The 22,585-nt window shown below is 39.1% G+C and overlaps 1 protein-coding gene across 1 annotated transcript in view; it reads left to right on the top strand.

Moving 5' to 3' along the window:
* Positions 1 to 22,585, top strand: part of LOC122792414 (xanthine dehydrogenase/oxidase-like) — a 1,368,088-nt gene that overhangs the window by 658,433 nt on the left and 687,070 nt on the right. Inside the window, exon 16 of the mRNA XM_044060203.1 lies at positions 18,974 to 19,060. Coding sequence (XP_043916138.1) covers positions 18,974 to 19,060 — 87 coding nt within the window. The remainder of the gene's footprint in view (positions 1 to 18,973; positions 19,061 to 22,585) is intronic.

Genomic DNA, 22,585 nt, shown 5'->3' with positions numbered 1-22,585 from the left:
TGTGTCCATTAGAGACATAGGTGCCAAACCAGGGATGAATTTCCTGTTACCCATCCAAATATCCAAGTTACACTTGAACTGAGTTAGGGAGAAACTCAGCTTTACCTGGATGGGGACCCTATTCCAGACACAGGTTAGTCTCTGGAATACATGCCTGTCTCTCCAGCAGGTCCTATTATTTATACCACAGACAAGGTCTTAGTCTTTAGAATGGGTAATTCTACTGCTGTTTGTTTCACAGATATCCAGGAGGTCCATCACAGTGGGGGGGAAGGGGGGGGGTCTCACAATGCCTTGCATGCCAGGCATACATCTCCCCTCAACAGCCTATAGAAGACACAATACAGGGATTCGGCCTTGATGCAATCTCCAAAGGACATGTTGCTTAAGCCCTGTATTATTTTAGTGAGGAACCTTTATAGACATTCCAGTTGTTAGGTATGCCTGGTTAGGTATATACCAAAGGAGCCATTCTACTCAATGGTAGTTCTGATGAATGCCAAATACAGTGGAATAATTACTTATTTGGACCTAGATGCCATACCTTTGTTAAGTTGTACAACATAGAATAATTTCCTCTCTACTGTAGATACATGATGGTCAAAGGCTAGATTACTGTCTATGTACATCCCCAAGTCCCTGAGTGATAGGGCATCTCTTAGGGGTGTGTTGTCAATATGATAATTTCCAGGGGTAGATGGCTTCCCAAAAGATACTATTATGCATTTCTTAGCATTTAGTTTTAGTCCATGGCTCTGACACCAGTTATTTGTGTCAGCCCTTCACAGAGGACATTTATGTCAATGGGAGATCCAACAACAGCTCTTAATTTGCAATCATCTGCAAATTTAGTTAGCCAGAGGTCACTAATATTGTCCTTGACTTCAGGGAAGTAAATGCCAAAAAATAGCGGTCTCAGAACCGTTCCCTTAGAGACCCTGCTTGTGACTGGCCCTTTTGTAGAGGTGGACTCCCGAATTCTAACTTCCTGGGTCCTGTCTGTGAGCCAGCTGGCTATCTACCTGGTGACATATGGGTTTGTACCTTATCCTCTTGAGTTTTTCAACAATGCCCAAGTGGGATATTTTGTCAAGTGCCTTGGCCAGGTCAAGGTAGGCAGTGTGAACCATTTTGCCTACATCAGCTGCTTTGGTGACCCTTTCAAAGAAGTCCACCAGGTTGAGTGGACATGACCTGCCCTTAATGAAACCCAGTTGAGTTGGGTCATGTATCTGGAGTTTTCCTATGTCATTATTGATTATTTCCATGATAATTCTTCCCATGGTTTTGCATATGAGACTAGTGAGATTTATGGGTCTGTAGATTTCAGAGTCAATAGATGGGTGGCTGCGGTGGTGCAGCAGTTAGCATTACCACCTCACAGCAAGAGGTTCCCTGGTTCAATCCTCAGCTGGGGTGCCTTCTGTGTAGAGTCTGCATGACCTCCCTGTAGTTGTGTGGGTTTCCTCCGGGTGCTCCAGTTTCCTCCCACATCCCAAATACATGCAGTAGGTGGACTGGACACTCTAAATTGGCCCTAGGGGTGTGTGTGTGTGTGTGTGTGTGTGTGTGTGTGTGTGTGTGTGTGTGTGTGTGTGTGTGTGTGTGTGTGTGTGTGTGTGCCCTCTGTGGAAGGTTGGGCACCAGGCTGGAAACTCAACACCATAAAACTCCACTGCCAATCATGAGCGGACAAGGTGATCCGCTGTGGAGACCCCTAACCGGGAAAAGCTGAAAGAAGAAGAAGTTTTCAGAGTCAATAGATAGTCCACCTTTGTGCAGAGGGATGACTGTTGATATCCTCCATTCATGAGGCATGAAGCCTGTTTGAAGACTACAGTTAAATAGCAATTCCAGAGGTCCTGATAGGTCAGAGTTCATGCTATTTAGAAGGCATTCTGGTATATTGTCTGACCATTGATGCAGTGTTCTTGACCTTGGAGAGAGCATTAAAGACATGTTCCCTAGTGATAACAGGGGAAGGTTTATTTGATTGTATTATCTGAGGTAATATTGGGGGGGGGTAGAGATAAAGTTGGAATAGGTTTGCTATATATTTTGGTTCCGTATAGGTGACTCCATTGACAATGAACTTTGTACACAATTGTGTATTGCCCTTGAGTTTGGGAACATAGCTAAATAATGTCTTGTGTTTGCCCTTGGAATGGGAGTCCAGATTTCCCTCAAATTTGGATTCTGTAGACTTTTATTTGTTTTCTGAGTTGTGTGTTTAGTTTAATGAGAGTTCTTCTTTCCTCTTGGGTGCTGCACCTCCTACTTTTTGCCATGATTTTCTTCTTTCTGTTATACAGCCTATTGATTTTTATTTATTTATTTAAGTTTGATGACTGGGGAAGTCCACTGGTCCAAGAAGAGCCCATTTAGTGTCAGAAGGTTAGACTGCATCCAGTTTTCTGTTTTGGAGAAGGCAAGTTGGGTTTTTGATAGGAGCTCGGACAGGGAGAAGGCTGAGCAGATGATTGTTGTGTCATCTGCATATTGGATGATAGATGAGTCTGGGATGGATTGGTGAAAGTTGTTCATGAATAGGTCGAAGAGAAGAGGGCCAAGAACAGAACCTTGTGGGACACCTGTGGGTGTGGGAAGGAAGGGGGAGGTTAAAGTTTTCCATTGGACAGCTTGCTGGCGGTTGGACAAGTAGCTGGAAAACCAAGCAATGCTGGTGGGAGAGAGGTGTAGGGTGGAGGGTTGGGATATAAATAGGGTTTGTGAGATGGTGTCAAAGGCCTTTGACAGATCTAGGAATAGTGTGGATACAAACTTGCCTGAGTCACGTTCGAGGTTTATGGTTTCAAGAAAAGGAAAGAAGGGCAGTTGTGGTGCTTTGGCCAGGGTGGAAACTGTGTTGGGTAGGGGATAGGAGATTGTTTAGTGTTAGGTGTGCCATGAATTGTGCTTGTATTGTTTTCTCTAGTATTTTAGAAAGAGGGATAAGGATGACAATAGGCCTAAAGTTGGTGGTATCAGTATTTTGCCAACTTTGTGGAGGGGGGGTGATGTAAGCATGGCTCCAGATAGAAGGGATGTATGATTCTTGTATAGATCTATTTATAAGAATAGAGATGGGATAGGCAATGCTGTCTGCAGATTGTTTGAGATGTTGATGATGCTGTGATTCCACCAACGTGGCTTGCTTTTAGTGTTAGTTCTGTTCTTCTTCCTGGTGGGTATAGCTGCCTCTATGCAGCTATTAACATGCTTGAATAGGGATTCTGTGAACAACTCCTCATAGACAGTAGTGTTCTCAGGGTATATGGGGACTTGACATTTTGCCAGATTATCACTTAATAGTAAGATGTTAGCCTTACAGTGGTTCCTGAATATTCCAGAGTTAGCTGGGGTTCCATGTTTTGTTTTTACTTCAAAAGAATCCATTTTGTGGTCTGACCTTACCAGAGAAGGTGTGCAGCACTCCCATATTAATGATGACCAGATCCAGTATGGTTGCATCCCTAGTCAGTGTACTGAGAATCTGGTCCAGGGAGTTTGTGTTTACAAAATCCAGAAATCTGTGCACCTGTACATTTGTTGCCACATATGATTCCCAATTAATAGGGTGGTAATTAAAGTTGCCCATGAATAATGTATTGGGTTGGATGGTGAGTGTTTCCAATAAGTTTAAATATGTGGTATAGGTTACCGTGTTATAGAGGGGGACCTATAGCTTGCAAGGAAATTGTATTGGATTTTGCCTATGGTGATTTGAACTTGGAACAGCTCAAGTGCATTGTCCTGTTTGACCAGCATTGAGGTATATTTATTTTTGATGTATATCAAGATACTTCCACCTTTAGTCCCTGCCTGTGTAGTAGCTGGTCTAAATGTGTGGAAGGCATTATAAACTTGTAATGTCAGTGTGCTCTCTGCAGCTTTAAACCATGGCTCAGTGACTGCACAGGCATCAGCATTCTCTAGGGTGAAGAGAGCTTCAAATGAGTGGAGTTATTTGTTTAGACTCAAGCATTGAGCAATAGCATCTTTAGATTTTCTTGGTTTTGGTTTGCTATGTCAAAAGTACTTTCAGTTTGGTAATGTCTAAAAAAGGCACTGTGGGAGAGGACAATGTTTTAGCTAACATTTGAAAGCGTAGATGGGACAGGTGCAGACTGTCTGTGGCAAAGAAGCATGGTCTGTTAACTGTCTCCTTCCATGTTGATAAACATTGCACTACCTTAGAATAATACCAGAAGCTAAGCCAATTATTAAAGTCAGTCATCTTTTGTTTGTACTGTGGCATCATCCTTGGAGAAGGTAAAATGTTGCTCAGTACTAGCCTTATACCAGCCTGGGTCACATATTCCAAAAGTCCCATGACATCTCTCTTCATATAATACGGGGTGGTATGTCTCAGGTTATTTACACCCACATGGACTATGGCTGAGTCATACTGGTACTTGTGGTCCAATGACCTGAGTGTGTGAGTAATGTGGTGGATCCTGACCCCTGATAAGCAACTGACCGTGACTTTCTCCTTAGTCAGCCTTGTGAGAGGGACAACAGTGTGTCTCACAATGGAGTTTCCAATGACCAGAATGTTGGATTATGTGGTAGATTGCTTTATGGACTTAGAAGTAGAGGCTCCATGAGATGTGTCTGTATGTGCTGATATGGGTGTTGTTTTGAAAGAGTGCATTCGGGGCTGCTGAGGGTATTTGTTATATGTACTTTGTCTAGGAGGTCTTTGGGGTTTAAGAAGGTTGCATGTAAGTTTGTCAGCATATGTTGGTCTATGTACCTGCTTTGAATTGTGTACGATGGAATCAGCATGTGTACTGCTGACAACTTTATTGACATTAGGAGTGCTTTTCTATCAGAGCTTTGCCTCCAGTGACATTTTATAAATACATCTCTCACATACCATATCAGTTTGATTGTGGATTAACTGGATGTCAGAAAACATGAGGCAATTTCTACATTAACTCAGGGTGCCCATATCTACCAAGCTGGTAATGGAGCTAGTTGGAAATTTCATATCCCTGGCAACAGACCCTTGTTTATTGAGTAAATAGTTGGAATGAGAATATAAAGTAATGTCAGGAGTATCTTGATTTGCAACTCTGGGGGTAGTGCTTATCACTACAGACTAATTGCTCTGTGTGCAACCAGTTACTGGTGAAATTTCAATGATGCTTTTACATGGAAAATGTCAGCTCAAGGTGCCTGTGTCTATACAGACACTGTCAAACAGTATACCTCTCAGATGTACAGATTTTTGCAGAATGTGCAGATTTTTCCCTTATATTTTTGGTCTAGTCTTCATAAAATTTGTGGTTTCTGATATATCACTGGGATGATCAGAGGATTTAAGCCACTAAATAATGATATGCATTTGAGTTTCAGATTTTAAATCCTTCATAAAATGCATGTTAAAACAAACCTTGTTATTTCAGCAACTTTCTAAGTTTATAGGAGCAATATTTAAAACCTGTCCCTATTTTGGGACTTTTGTCCCCCCATTATGTTCAGATTTCTTGTGCAAAGAGGTTAAGAGGTATGTCAAATAGTTGAGAAACTAATATATATACCCTGATGATTGTTTGTGTGTGTGTGTGTGTGTGTGTGTGTGTGTGTGTGTGTGTGTGTGTGTGTGTGTGTGTGTGTGTGTGTGTGTGTGTGGCTTAGGCAGTTATGGTGCATTAATGACACATAGTAAGTGAAAGCAAACTTCAAATGATGCCATAGGTTATAAGTAAACAAGTGATGGCATGGATAGTGTGTAGGTATATGTAATGTACTGTTATAATTTGTCAAAACTTGCTAATATACCTGTGTTTGTGTAATACTATTCTGATGTGCGGAGCTTTTCTCCCCAGGCCTCCACTGAAAATGGACATATATCCAGTTGGAACAGCCCGGTCAACATATGTAAAATAAATAAAATAAAATAAGTAAAACATTTTGTACTTCAGACATTTTATTCCCCCTCTTTATCTAGGTCTAAGGTATGGAGACTGTCTATGCATAGCACTATTTATATTGCATGTCAATATATTTATATAAATTGTGTGTGTATAAGACATGTCTGATGAAGTCCTATTTGATTTGTTAACGATGAAAGCACTTACACACACACACACACACACACACACACACACACACACACACACACACACACACACACACACACACACACACACACACATGCAACAATCAGGTAGTTACTTGTTTTACTTTGTACACCTCAGATGTCTGCTTGTGATCACATGAATAAATGAATACATAAATAATTGCCCAGAGATTATATTTATGTTCACTATTTTCATATCATTCAACCCACAGGAGCTCAGCAGCCAGCTCTAGAATTAGCGTCAAAGATCCAAAATTGAGAGAAAGCTTTAAATATTCAACGTATATACTTAAGTTGTTACATTAACAGATTGTTTGCATTAGTGAGCATTTACTAATACAGATGACGATTTTTTGTGATTGTAATCTACAAAAAATTGTGAGAAAACCACAAATTTGTATGTTTATCAGACCACAAATATTAGATGCAATCAGGGATACTTGAGGGATAGTCCCAGCTTGCACTCAGTGCTGATGCACTGATGCTTTTACTCCTGGCATCTTGCTTCACACTGCAGTCTTTTCCAGGAGTTTTCATAAATGTCTTTTTCTCTTTCTATTACTTGTTTTATAGAATTAACTGATGATAATATTCTAGCTCATGTGATCCTCTGTCACATAATACCCTTTTATTTTTTAAATCAGTGCAGTGCCACTAAACATTTAGCAACAATTGCTACTGGTCTGTTTGATACCTTTGACTCTGTTGAGCTCCAGAAAGTCAGTCTCTTATTGGCTCTACAGTCAAGCTAATGTAAGAGCTGACACTGAAGCCATCTCAGCCAAAGGGGAGAGGAGGAACAGAAATAGAAGTACTTTTGAAGGCAAAAACTTGAGTACTCTACCAAATGTAGAGTTCTTGAGGTCTGCCTACAGCCCAGGTAATCAAAGTCAGCAGCATACTTGTACTTATTTGACAGTGTAGGAAAACTGCAATGTGGGCAGAGTAGTTAAGAATGAGACATGAAGAATGTAGAAGATTTTGGTGAAATGAGAAGAAATCAAGGCAGGAACAGTTGGCTCCCTTTGGCAGTCTGTGTTGGAGTTTGTTACTGCAAGTAGATGTCTTGGTAGTGGAGACCTAGACTGCTGAACTAAAGAGTTGATGGCAAAGGATTTAATCTGCTAACACTTTTGGATTGCCTAACTAGAAAGGCACGGGTAAAATAAAATGTTTTCCACTAAGGGAAATCCTGGTGAAAAGACACATTTAACTACTTGTATTGTGCACTTCTGCTAAAAACATTTTGTTTCCTGAAGACTGTTTAGTTCTGTGGTACATTTAAGATATAAGCATTGCTTAGTTAGGAGAGAATGTAAGACTGTCAGCCCACTTTCAATGAGAACTGCTACCAAAGACGCCAAATTAGCTGAACTGTTAGTTATATTGAACATCTGCATACAGCACACATACTATGTTATACTATGCAATATTACACCATACTATACTATTCTATACTATACTATAGTCTTAATTCAACTAAACTTCTTTCAATGCTAATATGACACCTCCAAATTTACATCTACTTCATCTTACTTATTTACTCACATACAGCTATTCTTTCACTTTCTTAGTTCTGTTTTTCTTTTTTCTTTTTTATACCTATAACTCATTATAATTTATTGCTTTGTACCTAATAAATACTGCAAATGTTCTGCTATCCAATATATGGCATTTAGCAAATATTGTAAAAAGTACTTTCCTTTTTTTAATATTTCATTTTTTCAAGATGCAAATTTCTGTATTTTTTTTTGTATAATGCAATTCTGTATTCTTTTTTGAAACATCTCTTCTTTGTACATTTCAACTGATTTGAACAATTTTGAAATACTGTAACTTTGTAATTTTCTTCTGGGCCTCCACTTTTTGATGCCCAGTCAGACAATCTCAGAAAACAAAAATAAAAACAAATAAATACAAATAAAAATGAACTAGTAAATCACTGCTTGATTTTCCCTCCATGACTACATTTTGGTTCCTCTTTATGGTAAAGTTTTTATGTTCAATTGAATTTTAAGAAAATTAACCACACATATACTATATATACAAAACTTCCTATATCTGAGACTTCCACTACTCAAAGAATACTAGTCTTCAATTAACAACTAACCAGTACAGAAGTTTTGGAGGGGGGGTCATCTTTCACATTCTCTTTTCCTGCTATCAGTTTTGACAAACATACCTGTTCTTGGCATTTTATGTTCCTCTTTTACTCTTGCAGTTCTCTCAGGAGGGTGGTATAATGATATTATCTGGGATAGAATCAGTATCGGGGGGGGGGGGCTCATCATTTTGATTCCTTGCATCCTTTATGGAAGACAGACTTTGCTGTGTTTTATTTATTCACAGTTTGATAACTGGGTAGGTGGGCCGGTCTACTCCCCCCTTTTTAGTCATTACCCAGGTACATAAGTAGATTAATAAATAGTCAACAACAGCAAAATTATTCAAAAAGCCAGTTACAAGAAGTTGAGTAAAGGCATAAACATTTTCAGTATTTACAGAATTTACAAAGCAATATAGGTAGGATAAAAGGTTTACAGTTTAATAACAGTAACCATTAGCCAGTGTCTCAAAAGCGGGTGCATGTCGATTCTTTTAGCAGATGTTGTCTAAGATTCTTTTTGAAGGTGGACACATTTTCAAGGATCCTTATGTCTGTCGGTAGTTGATTGCACATATCAGGTCCTATTCATGAGATGTCTTTGTCTCTACTAGTGAGTTTAAACCTCGATCTGACCAGTGTGAATGAATTTTCTTGGTTGCTTTGAAGGGAGTTGTGTTTCCTTATCCAAAAAGACCTTTTGAAAGGAAAGCAGTATCCTAATGTTAGGATTATAATAGAGGAGTATTTAGCGATCTACTTCAGAAGAGTGAAAAAACAAAAGACTGAATCCCAAAAGACTGAAAATTCAAAATACTGAATGATGGAATTTGCCCCTTCTCCACTGGTATGTAGTCCTGGAATTGGTATATATAGTTAGCAGGGGATGTGGGGGGAACAGCTCCCAACATGAGGGGTGCAGGTGGACATGCCCCCTGCATTAAAAATGCATTCAGTATTTTGAATTTTCAGTCTTTTGGGATGCAGTCTTTTGTTTTGTCAGTCTTCTGAAGTAGATCCATATTTAGTAGGTAGGTAGCTCTATAAATAGTGAAGAGCCAGTGAGCCCTATTGTATAGGATGCAGTAGTGAAAATTCATATCAGCAAGGAGAGCAAACCATAATATTTTATTTTCAGCAATTTGGATTTTTTTGGGGTTACATACTGATCATAGGATAATCAGTGGTAGGGGATATTCTAGTTTGGGAATTAACAAATTTACAAACTTTTGACTATGGCAATCCATGATAGGAGTGCATCCAGAAAATTCCATTTTCTACTCATAAGACTCTTATTACTGCCCTTCAACCCATTTAGCATTTAAACAAATGGGCACATTTTTGAAAATGTTGCCCCCCCCCCGAAATAAATATACAAATCATTCTGTTCCCCTGTATAACTATTAAAACTATTGAAATATTGCTTTTAGATTAGTAATCATCTCTGTAAGCAAGTTCATAGGTTCATAAGAGGTTACAAGGCTAATGGCCCTAGGACCTTTACAAGCCTAGCCATGTAAAAAACCCATGTACCCTAACTGACCATAGTTAGATGGTGGTCATTGTTAGCAGAATGATGCTATGATCAGCACTTACAACCCCTGTCCATGAGGTACATAGAGGCTACCCCCGGGGTGAATTTACGATCATCCATCCAACTATCAAGGTTGTACTTAAATACGGTCATTGAGAACTTCTGTTTCATGTGAAGTGGGAGCTTATTCCAGAGGAGTGGCAATATCTGGGAGATATATCTGTCTCTCCAACATGTTTTGTTAATGTCACAGGCTAGAATGAGATTCATGGAGTGAGTGATTCCTGTTCAGTTTGATTTGCGAGTGTGCAACATTTCCATTAGGGCAGGTTCAGAGACTGCTCAGTAGGCCAGGCACAAGTTGCCTTTCAGCAGCCTGTATGATACAGAGTACAGTGACAGGGCTTTCAGTCTTTTCATGTAAGGCACAACATTTTGGAGGCCTTAGATTCTCTTGGTTAGAAACCTTTGTGGTGTCTCCATTTGCTGTAGGTGTCTGGTGACATACATACAGAAGGGAGCATTGTACTCAATTAGTGGTCTGATAAGGGCTGAGTACAGCAAAGTTATAACCTCCTTAGTCTTGGATGCAATGCCCTTATTTATGAGATGAGAAATGTAGAAGGCTTTCCTTACCACTATGGACACATGGTGATTGAAGTTTAGATTGCTATCAACATGTGTTCTCAAGTCTCTCACTACTGGGTTTGAGCTTAAAGGGGGTGTTATCTATATCATAATTAGCATGGCCTACTTCTTTGCCAAAGGGAATAAAGAGGCATTTTTTTGCATTTAGTTTTAGTCCATGCCTTTGGCACCAGTCATTTGTCTGTCAGCCCTTTCAGTAATATTTTGACATCATTGGGGACTCATTGATTATGCCCAGTGTGTGGTCATCTGCAAACCTGGTAAGCCACAGGTCATCTGCTTTCACCTGGACCTCAGAGAAATAGATTTTAAACAGAGAGCCCAGCACAGATCCTTGTGTTACTCCACTGGTAACCGGTCTACTGGTAGAGGTGGACTCCCCAACTTTGACAGTGAGCATTCTGTCGATGAGCCAGTTGGCTACCTATCTAGTGATGTATGGGCTAATCCCCAGATGGGAGAGTTTCTCAATGATTCCTGAGTGGGGGGTTGTGTCAAAAGCCTTGACTAAATCAAGCTAGGCAGTATGCACTGTTTTGCTCTCATCCAGGGCTTTGGTGACATTCTCAAAGATGTCCACAAGTTTAATAAGGAAGATGTAACCTTGATGAAAAAAACTGGGTCAGGTCAAGAGTTTGAAGGTCGCTTATGTCCTTGTTGATAAGGTCCATGATGATTCTTTCCATGGCCTTGCAGATAAGGCTGGTTAGGCTAATGGGTCGATAGTTTCCTAAGTTGGTTGATGGACCCCTTTGTGCAAGGGGATTACTGTTGCTGTTTTCTTGTCTACCGGAACAAAGCCAGTGTTCAGGTTATGGATAAAGAGAGTGCCAAGTGGTTCTGCTAGGTCTTGTTTTCGATTGTTTAGTAAGCAACCTGGGCTGTTATCTGGTCCCACTGAAGTTGTGATTTTGGCCTTGGAGAGCACTTATATCACCTGTTCTTTGAAGATACTCAGTAGAGGACCGGTGTGAGGAATGCTTTGCTGTATGGCTGGGAGGGACGGGGGGGGGTGAAGTTATTGCCAAATACATCAGTTAGCAGATTGGCAATTTCCTTAGGTTCAGTGTGAGTGGTCCTGTCCAGTATAAGTTTGGCATACAGCTGTGTGTTCTCTTTTAGGCTTTGGACGTAGCTAAACATGCCTTATAGTTGTCTTTAACTAGGGATGCTAATTTAGTCTCATAACTAGCCTTAGAGGACTTTACAAGATATCTGATTTGCTTGTTCAAGCTGTGGAGGGTATTCTTTCTCTGTTGAGTAAGTTCCCTCTTGTTGTCAGATATCAAATTCTTTCTTTTCTTATAAAACTTATTTATACTTACAGACCACCAGGGTGGCTGTTTTTTTTTTTTTTTTTTTTTTTTTTTTTGGAGGACCTGATTTTAGTCCTGTTTAAGTGGCTATGAAGGGCATTTGTGTATGCTTCTGCATGGGAATTATTGTTGGCTGTATTAGTAGGGGCTTTAAAACTTTTTATACCATTGCTTAGCAGGTTATAATTTGTCTTGGAGAATTTTTTCAGGTTTTTTTTTTGCTCCTGTGGGGGTGTCAGGTCTGATCTTTACTTTAAATGAGACTGATTTATGGTTTGACCTTACCGGGGAGGGCAACACACAGGGGGTAGTTCAGAGACCCCCCCCCCATGCTGGTGAGCACTAGGTCTAGGGCATTGGTTATGTGCCTGTTGTTACAGATATCACTTTAGATGGTTTTAGGCATAATATAACCTGAAATAGCTACAATGCTTTTAAGTGATACAAAGAAAAAATTTCCTCTGCACAGTACAGAGAGTATGCCTGGCTACACCCTTGATCTGTGATGCTGGGACTAGAAGCTGTGGGAGGTTTTAACACAGTTTTACATGTGTCAGAGCTTTGGTTGTAACAATGTCTGTGTGATTGCTGAAGTTTACTGTGGGGCCCAGTGTTACACCAAGGTATTTCCTTTGAGTAACATTTGGTATGCAATTTCTTACAAGTAATATGGCTGGGAATGGCAATTTCCTACATGTAGAGAAAAGCAAGTCATTTGTTTTGGTGTTAATTTGAAGGGTTTTGTGTGTGTGTGTGTGTGTGTGTGTGTGTGTGTGTGTGTGTGTGTGTGTGTGTGTGTGTGTGTGTGTGTGTGTGTGCATGCGTGTGTGTGTGTGTGTGTGTGTGTGTGTGTGTGTGTGTGTGTGTGTGTGTGTGTGTGTGTGTGTGTGTGGGTGTGTGTGGGTGTGTGTGTGTGTGTACATTCGGTTCCACAGGTCTGTAAAATGAGACTTTGTTATCTGATGCAAGAAATTAAGTACTTCTCTTGCTTGTAGTAGGATATCATCTGCATAAATAACTAAGTTGAATTTGCATATATTCGTGTGATGTCATTAAGAAAAAGGGAAAATAGGAGGAGATCTAAGACAGAGCCTTGAAGAACTCGAGTATTCTGACTTCCTATTTCTTAAAGGCTATTCTTAGTGTAGACAGGGCCAGTATAAGTATCATCCTAACAATGCCATCCGTTCTAAGCAACCCTTTATTTCATGCTGCAAACTTTTAGGAGTAGTATCCACAGACAGACCTGCAGCTACAATCTACATTACAACAGGCCTATGTATCACACTATCACTATGTTGAACAAAGGGGCAGTTAGAGTTACTGGCACTTAGTTGCAACAGTGATACATTGCAACAAGTCTATGTACAGGTCTGGACTTAAAGTTAAATGATGACTGGACTTCCATTTCAACACCCCCCCCCCACACACACACACCCTCCAATCCTCACCTCTCAGTCCCTCTCCTTTGGGCTCCCACACCATCCACGTTTTCTTCCTTTTCTCACATTTTGCCTTACTCTAAGCTTTTTCAAGAAGCCATAACTTTCTATATGCTCTGAAGTGCATTTTACACAACCTTTTCAATAGCTTGAACAGAAATTATGATTAAGGAAAGAAATTCACTGTTGTGGTTCAGCTTTAGTTTTCCTTGCATCCTTCAACACACCTTTCCTGAACAAGACAGCCCAGTAATAACCATTTAGGAAATAACTCAAGTCAGGGCCCAAGAAGCCACAGGTTTACAGATGGTCTGGGGTGCATTTTAGAGCATTTTCTCAACATTTTACTCTAATGGTTGCCTAAATAAAATTATGAAAAAAAGAATTTCAGTCTTATTTTTTTCTTTCAAGGCATAATTTGTGCCCAAGGCTTAATTTTCAAAGCTGACAAAATTGTAGCTTATAAATTAACAAGCCAGTAGTTGTTAGCATATTTAAGTCTTATCTGGAAATACTGCCTACCTAAAGACAAGTCACTGCCTATGCATCCCTCTGGTGTTAGACTGGGATGAAAGCAGAGATTTAAATTGCCTTTGTCATATATTTCAAGTGACTGATGATATACATATACATAGTATGTTCTTCACCCCAGACTGTGAGAATGATTTCAGTAATATTCAAATTTGTTGCTAATAGGCAGTACACCTCACTTACACAAGCTATAGTAACCTTCTTTGTACACCTCTGAGATCTGTGAGAAACACTCCCCTCAGCTCAAACACAAGCTATAATGACTTCATGTGCACACCTCTAAGGTTTGACTGATGAAAATTAAAGATGCAATATTCATACAATCTCTAGCCCCTCATAACCCATAGCAGCTTTATGTACACACACACATTTGAGCAGGGCTGGTTTTAGAATGGGTGTGGTTGTAAACAGAGGCTGTTATTAGCTTTATCCTAAAAGGGTCATATCTCAGCACCATTCAGGTTAAACAGCGTATTCAGAAAATTGATACATTTTTCTCCAACAAGCAACAGCTTTGGTGGGGGCCCCCACAGAGTCAAGGATGATAAAGGGAGTCCCCATTATGAAGTTAGACAGTCTGGTGAGTGGGGACAACCAGACTCCAAGAATATCTAAGTGTCTGAATGTTCTGTGATATATGTTATGTCTTACTTTTGAAATATAACTAGTTGTTAGGTACATTTTTTACTGATATACAGAAGAATAATGTCTGTGTGTGTCCTGGCATCATTATTGGGTGCATGCACAGATAAAAATCAGTGATGACACTCACACACACACACACACACACACACACACACACTAACACACCAGCAGTACTAGTTATCAGCAAACAGCAATGCCTTGTGCATCACTGGTACTGCCACACCTGATTAGTCACTGCTGTTTAGCAGTCAACAGCAGAAGCGGTAAGATTTATCTCATTGAGGAGTAATGCATACTTGTCACTGTCCCTACTTTCACAGACCTTCCCTGATTTTGTTCATACTTTTGCTTTATCCTTAAAGTCTGATTTGCTGGTAAATCATTTAGGATTACAGTAAATCAATCCAGACATCTGAGTTTTATACTTATTTTCCAAAAATAGATGTTGATGCAAAATATGTTATTCTAGTAACTTTTTAAGTGAATTAGAGAAATATTTAAACAGATTTATGATTCTGAGCATTTATTCTATTATTTTTGGGATTGTACTAAATTCTTAAGCAAAGAAATTGAGTTATAGTATCTGATGTTCTGGTATTAGTTATAAAACTACCTGAAAGAGAAACTATCCCTGATGATCGGAAGCATCAGCTCTTCTTAAAGTCCAAAGTTTGCACTCAGGTAAGTCACTCTGGCCTGCTGATCCCTCTAGTGCTTATATTGTTCATGTTCATTATCATCTTCACCCTAACAGGGTCAGAACTCAGCCCTGTTCATGTTAAAGAGCATAATTAGGAAATGAATGCATTTTTCATTCCTCACACAGACAAAGATGATTAACTGCAGCTATGGTTTTGCAGGGACTAAAAGCTGGCTATGTAGTTAGTTTTAGTGGAGAAAATTTCCAAAAGCAGGGTTTAACTAAGCCAGGAGCACTATGTCAGTAGTAAAATATTTAATGGCATTCTGATGCCTGTTACTTGACAAAACATACAACCAGAAATATCTTTGAATTTTAAAGGAGATATAAATAAGAGTTATTACCCTCATAATTTATTAAGTATGCAAGACTGCTGCACTAGCTTTTGTTGGTTTTACAGATGTAACAAAATATCAGACCGCTATGAGTGTAGATTAGAAAGGTTCTAGCCTGTAAACAGTTTTTGAACCAAAGGAGGGCGTCTTCACCAAAGTTAAGTTGATGCAACTTATCAAGTATTACGTAGTGGCTCAGTGACTCAGATGTGCCTGTCATGACTGCAAACTCTCCCCTCAGTAATGAGACATTCATTCATGTTACTATAAATGCTATCTGTGGCTGATATTTGAGTACACATGGTAACGGATGACTTTCCAAAGCCATGTTGTTAATTCTGTAGAATACCATAGCTGTTTATATATTTAAATAATTGTTGTTATAATATTAAGTTTTGATGGTTAGTGGACTTTTGGTATGAAATAATGGTAAGGTGCTTGAACACAGGAAGGACTATACAGTAGTGACTTAGAGATTCAAAATATACATGAGTTTATGTGAGTGGTTTTGCAATTCTTTCCACTGTTAGTTTTAGGAAGGTGGGATGTAGTGTACTAAATGTTGTACCTGAGGAGTTTAGTTTAGAAAGGAATTAATTACTCTGTTTAACATTCTGGTAGTAGAGTGGAAGATGGCAGCATAGCCTGCTAAAGTATAGAGGTTGGGAGGCTTAGTATTATTTTGATGAGCATTTTGGGTAAAAGATCTGATCATTTATTCTATGGCTGAGAGTATATCATTTCTGTAGTCATTTACAAAGTTAGAGTTAGAGTTGAAAATATGATTATTAGCGGGTATTAGCATCAATAATACTACTGGTCTGCTTTTCCCTCTTTCCAAAATTGCCTGAGTCTAGTCAGGAGGGTGTTTTACCTTTGTCTAAGGCATATAGCTTTGGAAATGTTAGTATGTTGTCTTTCTTAATTGCAGGAAGTCTTGTTTGGTGAGGTTCTGTTTCCGTGCTTTCCATCTCTCGTTTCTTTTCATGATTTTTTTTGTTTGATATTGTCTGTAATCCAAGAACATTCCTGTCCCCTGAGTCATCTACTTATTATGGGAAATAGGGTTTTCTGTATATTAGAAATGGCACTAATGAAATAGGATAAAACTGATATGAGATTAGGTTTGCAGTATAGAGGTGACAGTCTATACCTCTTATGTAATTATCAAGAAGTTGTTGTTTAGTGTGAGGAAATGGTCTTCCTATAATGTCAATTGGAGGCTCAAGTTTTCATTTCTTGTTTCATTGTATCTTTATTATTTAACGCATTTTCATCCGACTGACAAATAAAACATGAATATGGACACTGAAATAACTAAATATTTCAAATTATTTGTCTGTAATTCAAGGAGAATGTTTTGATCACGACTGAAGAAATTATTTAAAATTAGTAGTGTGGTTTCATCATGTAACAAAAGATATGTTCAGTGTTAAAGAAATACAATTTGGTAGACTGAACTAAATAAAGAGATTATTTTTTTTCCTGTGATAATTAAATAAACCTATGCTTGTCTTTTCCAAAGGTGACATTCTGAATTATAAATATTAGGAGCTAGAAATGCATTGTTTATGGTAAACAAGAATTGGGATAATGCACAGTCCTACTTAATTTGTGTAATATGCCAAAAGGTATGATGAGGATATTAAAAACAAGGGAAGAAAAAGAAACAAAAAATCCAGTGTGGGCTGCCCAGCTAAAAATGGTGGTGTGATATATAGAAATGAAATAAGAAACAAAAAATATTAAGTCACCGGTCACCTTGATGGAGAGGAAGGCATAATGGGTACGTGAAATTACATGCAGTCTTAGTACCTTAGTAGGTAGCACTCTTACCTTTGGTTCAGAATACTGTGGGTTCCATTCTCATGGCAGGTACTTCAGTTAATTTTTCCAGTACTGACACTGCACTATAACAAGAGGGATGCTGTACTCCACCATGTTTTGTCATTTGTTTTGAGACTTGCATTATGGCTAAAGTCTTAACCTGACAAATGCAAGGAAACGGGTTTGATTTGATGTCTGGTTATTGACTGGACTTGTAATAGCAAACTGATAGTCAAGTATTTACCTATGAACGTAAAAAAAAAAAAAAACAGAAATCCAATCTGCTTGAGTTGGTAGTAGTTCACTTAGGTGGATATAAATGCTCCTATGGCACTTATCAAAAACTGTAAGGGAAATTCTTTTGCCCTGGTTTATATGAATACCACCAGATCAGGAGCTAGAAATGTATTGTTTATGGCAAACAAACATTGGGATAATGTACAGTCCTACTTAATGTGTGTAGTATGTAGGTGTCCCCTGAAATGAGGCCACTGGCCTAGTAGAACAAAGTACAAATAAAAATAAATAAAATAAAAGTGAAAGAAGAAACAGCTGAATAAATAAAGGGAGGCATGTGTGTGAAGTAAAAGAGTGTGATACCACCCGTAAAACTACTGAAAATGTTATAAAGGTGAATAAAGAATGTGGTCCGTGGAAATGTATTCAGTAACACAAAATAAAATATTTTAAGAGGATGATCTTGTAGTCATTTGAATATGTTTATGTGCATGTCTATGTAATGGGGCATGAGCTGTGTCTGTGCATATATCGGTGTGACTACATATGCCTGTTTTTATGTGTGCACTCATATCTTTGAGTGGGGTACAGGACGTTTTGACCCCAGACAGTTTGACCCTGAACAGTTCGACCCCACTGAAATGGCAAGGCAAGAAAAAAATAAACTACAGACATTTTGACATAAAGAAAAAAAAATGTTATATACAGCTCATGCAGCCACACAGTTACTGAGAAAATGTTAAAGATTACCTCAAAAAAAAAAACAAGTAAAAAAGAAGTCATGAGAATATATAACTTTAAAACATTTGCATTTGAAATAAATATAGTAATATTATTAATGTTAATTTAAAATAATATTAATGTTTGCAGTGTTAAATAATATTGATTTTAAAGTCGTTAGAAAACTGTTATTAATTGAATTAATTATATTTATAAATTAACTAAAATGTTAAATTAACATTTACATATAAAAAAATTTAAATAATATATTAAATTCCTGTGAAAAAATCATGACTGAAATATTAAGCAATAAACTGGTTTTATAAAACTTTAAAAACTTGTTTTTATATAATTGGGGTCAAACAGTCCGGGGTCAAACTGTCCAATAACTACTCCCATAGACAATTAATGTAAATTTAAACATGAAAGTGTATACAATTGCATTGGGGTTGAATTGTCCTGCTTCCCTTTCAGTGTTTTTGCACATGTGAACATAATAGCATTTAAACAGTATATAGGATGTAGGTTGCTATATATTTGAACATATCTCATGTGCTGTTTGCCAGTGACTGAAGTTAACAGTGTGAGCAATTGGAAAATTCTTTGTAAACGATATCCAGGTCCATCTTGATTTGAAAAAGCAATTTTGTTTTTATCTTTATAACCTGATGGTTGTAAATTTTATATAAAACTTTTATCAGTTATGATTTTACAACTGCATTTTTCATTGTTATAAATTATTGTTCAGTATATAATTTAGAGTTTCGTACTTTACTTGTGATTAACAAATTCTGTCTCTAGCCTAACTACCACAGGTAGATTAATAGTAATGTTTTTTTTTTTTAGGTTGGGTTTCTAATGAATGGCAAGGTTGTTTCTGTGGATGTTACATACTACAGCAATGCAGGCAATAGCAAAGATTTTTCAATGTCTGTAAGTCAAACTTCAATACTTGTTTTGTATTCCATTTCTGTAGTACTGTGTACAAGAATGTGCTTATATATGATTGAATATGATTCTTCATCATTATAACTTGGACACTATCATAATTCTGCATTAATTCATTCCAATATTAATAATTTCTAAGATCTCTTCATAGATTGGTTCACCACAGTAGGCTCAATGGCAGCAGCTCTGCTTTCCTATTACAAGGTCCACTGTTCAGTCCTAACTTCCTGGCACTAATTTTAAGTGTCATAGGTTCATAGGTTCATAGGTTCATACTAGGCTATCTGCCCTAGGGCATTTATAAGCCTAGCCAGAGTGTGTGTGGCTTTCACCACCCCTTAGGATGAGAATACTATACCCATTAGTTTGCTGTGCCTCTGTCCAGCAGTGATACAGAGATGTTTCCCGGGGTAAACCTACGATCTCCCATCCACTCGTCAAGATTTCTCTTGAACAGAGTCAGTGAGGGGCTCTGCCTCACATGGACTGGGATTCTGTTCCATAGTGTAGGGAGTCTCTGGGTGATGAATCTGTCCCTCCAGCACGTCCTATTTATATCCGTGTTGAGGTTTAAGTCTCTTGCTCTCGTGGCTCTGGTGGATTTGGATTTTTGAGGTGGAGCATGTCCATTAATTCCGGGTTGGACATGGCCTTGTATGTCAGGCACAGATCACCTCTGAGCAGACGGTATGCGACTGAATAGAGCTGGAGTTTCTTCAGTCGGGCATCGATGACATATGTTTGAGCCCCTTTATCCTTTTGGTGAGGAACTTTTGGGGTCTTTCCAACTGCTGCAGGTGTCGGGTAAAGTACATTCGAATGGGGCATTGTACTCAATCATTGGTCTGATAAGTGAAGAGTACAGGGGTACAATGACCTCTCCTGATCTGGATGTGAATCCCTTCATGATCAGGTGGGCAATGTAGAAGGTCTTCCTAACCACTTTGGCAATGTGAGTGTCAAAAGAGAGGTTACTGTCAACTTGGGTCCCCAGGTCCCTGATAACTTCTTCCGTGTTTAATGGATTACCACCTATGTGGTAATTAGGGGTTACCTTGTTTTTCCCAAAGGGTATGACTATACATTTTTTGGCATTTAGCTTAAGGCCATGGCTCTGGCACCAGTTATCTATTTCTATGAGACCTTTCTGGAGGATGTCTGTGTCTGATGGAGTGTCAATTATGGTGCCCAGTTTGCAGTCATCTGCAAATTTTGTCAGCCACAATCCCCTATGTTTGCCTGCACTTCAGAAAAATAAATGCCGAACAAGAGGGGCCCAGGACTGAGCCCTGTGGGACACCGCCGTGACCGGCTTAGAGTCTGACATGGCACCAGCAACTCTAACCCTGTGTGTTCTGTCCTTGAGCCAGTTTGCAACCCATCTTGTGACATATGGGTTTACATCTAAGCTGGTGAGCTTTTCTATGATGCCCGAGTGGGGTATTGTGTCGAATGCTTTTGCTAGGTCAAGGTAGGCTGTGTGAACTGCCTTACCCTCATCAATGGCCTTAGTGACTGTTTGAAAAAGTCGACCAAGTTCAAGAGGCAGGATCTGCCCTTGACAAAGCCAAATTGGGTAGGATCCAGTGTCTGTAGGTCCCCAATGTCTTTATTTATGAGTTCCATTATGATCCTCTCCATAGCTTTGCAGACAAGGCTCGTCAAGCTTATGGGGCGGTAATTTCAGGGTCTGTAGAAGCACCGCCTTTGTGGAGTGGGACCACAGTTGCCGACGCCATTCTTTGGGTGCACGTATCTTGTAGTAAGGCTAAGATTAAACAGCAGCCTTATGTGTGGGTTTAGTTCCTCATTGAGTTCGTAGCACACAGCCGGGGACACCGTCCAGTCCCATTGATGCTGTGTTTTTGCTTTAGAGAGAGCAGCTCTCACCTGGGCATCTGAGATGTTTGGGAGGGTAGACTCTGCTGGAATAGATATTTCTCTCTTAGGCGGGAGGCAGCGGCGAAATTTGCACTGAACCTGTCTGCCAGTATGTTGGCAATGTCTGTGGGTTCAGTGATTTTTTTATCATTTTGGACTAATTCTGAGCATATCTGGGAGTTTCCACCCAAGTTTCTAACATAGCTAAAGAAGGCTTTATGATTGTCTTTTGTGTCATTAGCGATTTTTCTCTCAAAGTTGGCCTTGGATGATTTTATGAGTGATCGTAGTTTTTTGCTAGTATTGATCAGAGATGCCTTCCCATTTAGGGATTTTGCTCTGTCATGTAGTAGCTTTCTCCTCTTGTTGTAGAGTTTGTTTATGGCTGGAGTCCATGTCCTGCATGTTCTCACTGGGTTCTTCCTGTCACTATGTGTATAGTGTCCTAAATGTTTTCACTGGGTCAAGTCCTGCCACTGATTTGTAGTGTCCTGCATGTTTTCACTGAGTCCCTTCCTGTCACTGATTTGTAGTGTCCTGCATGTTTTCACTGAGTCTCTTCCTGTCACTGATTTGTAGTGTCCTGCATGTTTTCACTGGATCCCTTCCTGTCACTGATTTGTAGTGTCCTGCATGTTTTCACTGGATCCCTTCCTGTCACTGATTTGTAGTGTCCTGCATGTTTTCACTGGATCCCTTCCTGTCACTGATTTGTAGTGTCCTGCATGTTTTCACTGGATCCCTTCCTGTCACTGATTTGTAGTGTCCTGCATGTTTTCACTGAGTCCCTTCCTGTCACTGATTTGTAGTGTTCTCCATGTTTTCACTGGATCCTTTCCTGTCACTGATTTGTAGTGTTCTCCATGTTTTCACTGAGTCCCTTCCTATCACTGATTTGTAGTGTTCTCCATGTTTTTGCTGGGTTGGCTTAGATTTTCTTCAGGTACCCTTACTTCTTCTACCCTCACAAAAACATGCAGCATGATTGGATTGACTAACTTTTACTTTTAAGACTCATAGGCATTTAAGTTCCTGTGTACAAGCTAAAGCCAAACAAAGCATTTGAACTTTATTTTGCATCCATAGAATTATGTTTATACCACTGTACTTATTTTACCATGTATATCGTCATTAATATCAGTGTATTTAATGTATGTGTTTTAGTCACTTTTCAAACTTAGAGCAAACTGCCAGTTTTGGCCAACTTTGTGACTTATCTATGGCTTACACTAGTGCTCTTATGACTTTCACTCACATAGTAAATCTTCATAGAAATAATGGTAAATATGTCTCTGCTATCTTCCTAGAGCTTTCCAAGGCCTTCAACATGGTCAGTCACATTAAACTCATTACAGCCCTTTCAGAATTAAATCTCAGTGAATCCTCAATTACCTGGTTTCAGAGCTACTTAGCATGTTAACAACAAGCAGTTCAATGTCAGCATGAACTCTCCCCCTTACTCCCTGTAACACTAGGAGTTCCCTAAGGCTTAATTCTTGGACCTTTATTATTCTCCATCTTCACCAATAACTTCCATACTATCACACTACATGCATCAGTCATCCAATACGAAGATGACTCCACATTAATCTGTGCTTCCCCTTCCCTCCAAGAACTACACTCACTAAC

The sequence above is a fragment of the Protopterus annectens genome, chromosome 1.part2, assembly GCF_019279795.1.
Source record: "Protopterus annectens isolate FY-2018-M chromosome 1.part2, PAN1.0, whole genome shotgun sequence".
NCBI classification, from domain to species: Eukaryota; Metazoa; Chordata; order Ceratodontiformes; family Protopteridae; genus Protopterus; species Protopterus annectens.
This window is presented reverse-complemented; position numbering and strand designations above follow the sequence as displayed.